Source organism: Myotis brandtii, unplaced genomic scaffold, assembly GCF_000412655.1.
Source record: "Myotis brandtii unplaced genomic scaffold, ASM41265v1 scaffold915, whole genome shotgun sequence".
In the NCBI taxonomy this organism is placed as follows: Eukaryota; Metazoa; Chordata; class Mammalia; order Chiroptera; family Vespertilionidae; genus Myotis; species Myotis brandtii.
The window spans coordinates 2,826,642-2,829,453 of NW_005371769.1; the positions used below are offsets into that span (position 1 = coordinate 2,826,642).

Genomic DNA, 2,812 nt, shown 5'->3' on the forward strand with positions numbered 1-2,812 from the left:
CGCTTCGCGGACGCACTGGGCCTGGAGCTGACGCAGGTCAAGGTGTTCAACGCGGGCGACGACCCCTCGGTGCCCCTGCATGTGCTGTCGCGGCTCGCCATCAACTCGGACCTGTGCTGCAGCCGCCAGGACCTGGAGTTCACCCTGCAGTGTCTGGTGCCTGACTTCCTGCCGCCCATCGAGGCAGCCGACTTCGGTGAGCGCGTGGGGCGGCAGCTCGTGTGCCTGGAGCGGGTTACCTGCTCGGACCTGGGCATCAGCGGCACCGTGCGCGTGCGCAACGTGGCCTTCGAGAAGCAGGTGGCGGTGCGCTACACCTTTTCCGACTGGCGCAGCACCCACGAGGCAGTGGCCAGGTGGCGGGGCCCCGCGGGTTCTGAGGGCACTGAGGACGTCTTCGCCTTTGGCTTCCCAGTGCCACCCTTCCTGCTGGCGCGAGGCTCCCGCGTGCACTTCGCAGTGCGCTACCGCGTGGCCGGCGCTGAGTATTGGGACAACAACGATGGTCGCGACTACAGCCTCACCTGCCGCAACCACGAGCTGCACATGCCCCGAGGGGAGTGCGAGGAGAGCTGGATCCACTTCATCTGAGCCTCGGGCCAGGGACCTGGCGCTCCTGCTCTCAAGCCAACCTGCGGTCACTTCGTAGCTGGGCGCTCACAGAAGAGGCAGCTGCCCTTCCCTGCCCTCCGTCCCCACACCTAAGTCTGACCTCACGTCCTGCTGCAAGGACCCCTGGCAGTGGCCATCCTGCCATCTACTTGAAACGTCTGTGTCAGCTGTAAAATGTAGCCTCCGGTGGCCAGAGGCCTAGCGTGTACCATGCTGGGGACGTGCGGGTGGGTAGGTGCAGGAGTGCTGGGCTCTCTGAGAGGTTCTGACTGGGTTTCTGGGAAAGGCCTGCATCCTCCCGCTAGGAAGGCCTGATTGCTTTTGCATGTGTCCTGATTGGGTCTCTGTAAACATAGGTGTTATTTATTATTGTGATGCTGGGACCTTTGATCCCTAGTGGTTGCCTTCCCGGGAGCATTCTGGATTTAATAAGCTAAAAGAGAAACCAGTGTGTGTATTTGTGCCCCAGTGTGACCCCCATCATGGTTTCTTGAGGCATTCCTGCCCTGGGGCAAGGAAAACCCGAGCTTGCCAATGTTTGTGGACTTCTCACCGTGGAAAACTATTAATAGGCAAGCAGTGTATGCCTATCAGTCATCACAACTGTTCCTGGGAATCCAGGCTGCCCTGGTGAGGCTGTGTCTCCTACATCACAGCTGAGAACGAGGAAAAGCTTAAAATGTTAGCAGACCAGCCTTAGTGTCTCTTCTCACATCTCGCACTTCTCTTGCACCTATTTGATAATTACGTATCTGCATGTTATCAGGCAATTCTGTTTAGGCTTGAAACTACCTAAACAGGATAAGAAACTCTGCCTTAAGTTATTAAAAATTTCAGGCACAACACCCTTTTCAATTACCTTTTTGATGATCAAGATGACTCTTTGTCTTCTTAAGCGTCAGACGATTCCAGCAGTCATCTTTCAGAAGTGAGGATGCCAAGTGGAATTAGAAAGTTTATTCAGCAATAGCCAGAGCACTGGAGGAAAAATAATTCACAAATATTTATACTTTATAATTGTTTTAAATTGTATTTATATATGCCCAGGTTTTATTTTAAATTATATTTATTTATATGTACCTGGTTTTATCAGCTACCTGCCAACTTAATTCTTTGTGCCTTCAGATCAGAGAGTTTCTAACATTGTTGGGACTTGTTTCCCAGTTTTAAAATGTTAAATGCTTTTCTTTCCTTCTTTCTTTTTTTTCTTTTCTTTTCTTTTTAAAATATCTCCAACCAAGAAGTCAAGGCCATTGTCCCCTGCAGAGTGCCACAATGACTTACTAGTAAAACTCCCAGCAAGGGGCTGGTGATGTCTTTTGGTGCTGAGTGATGGCTTTCTGACAACAGGTGCTAGCTCTGAAGTGTGAAAACCCAGCCAGGGTAGACAAGGCCTCCAACTTGTGGAGTTTAATTATGACACAGTTGAAACCTCTGAGGTAAATTGTGACAGCTGTCACCAATGAATTAACTCTGAATTTTTTAATGCTTGTTGACATTTGTTAAATCAGTATGTAAAGGGCGAGTTTTGCCTTTTAACCAGTTTGTTTTTTACAATGGCAACTTTTGTGTTTTTAAAATTCCAAGAAGAAAGATCTAGAGGGAGTACTTTCTGATTTAAGAACACTGAATTTTGATTTAAAATATTGTGATTAAGTTGAATAAGCTTTGGCTACTAGCATTTTTCACTTCATTGACTTGCAAGAGAGAGAGAAGCCTGGTTGCATTTCCTGTTGTTTAACAAACTGTCCAATTAGGTCAGCACGCCTGCAAGGGCCCTGGCTGCTATGTCCTTGGCCCCAACCCAGATTGCAAGAAATTATCCAGAGTATTCATGTACGAAGGTTAGAGCTGCCAAATGTATTGTATAAAAGCATGTAGAGAATCTTATAATCCATGTAAAAGTTACTTGCCAAAAGGTTCTAGTCATGGAGTATAAAGTAAATATTATGTCTTCAGTATTAAAAGAACCTCAATGTGCCTTTAAAAAACTTAAATGTACTTGCCTAGTTGATAAAGTTCAGCTTAATGAGAACTTTCAGACCTTAAAACACAGTTATATTGCTTAAATGTTAACATTTTGTAGTGGGTTGTGCAATTGTTGGGTTGTCTCCCCAAATATATTTTAATGTCTATCATTTGAAGTGATTTCACCCAAACCTAAAATTAAATTGTATGTGCACAAATTGTTAGCTGGAAT

The 2,812-nt window shown here is 46.9% G+C and overlaps 1 protein-coding gene across 1 annotated transcript; it reads left to right on the forward strand.

Annotated features, from left to right (window-relative positions):
- On the forward strand, positions 1-2,095 carry LOC102240826 (protein phosphatase 1 regulatory subunit 3D; the record flags this gene model as incomplete). Its single annotated transcript, XM_005885623.2, has 1 exon — positions 1-2,095. A coding segment is annotated over one exon (591 nt), but the record flags the coding sequence as incomplete, so codon positions are not given.
- Positions 2,096-2,812: the final 717 nt, after the last annotated feature.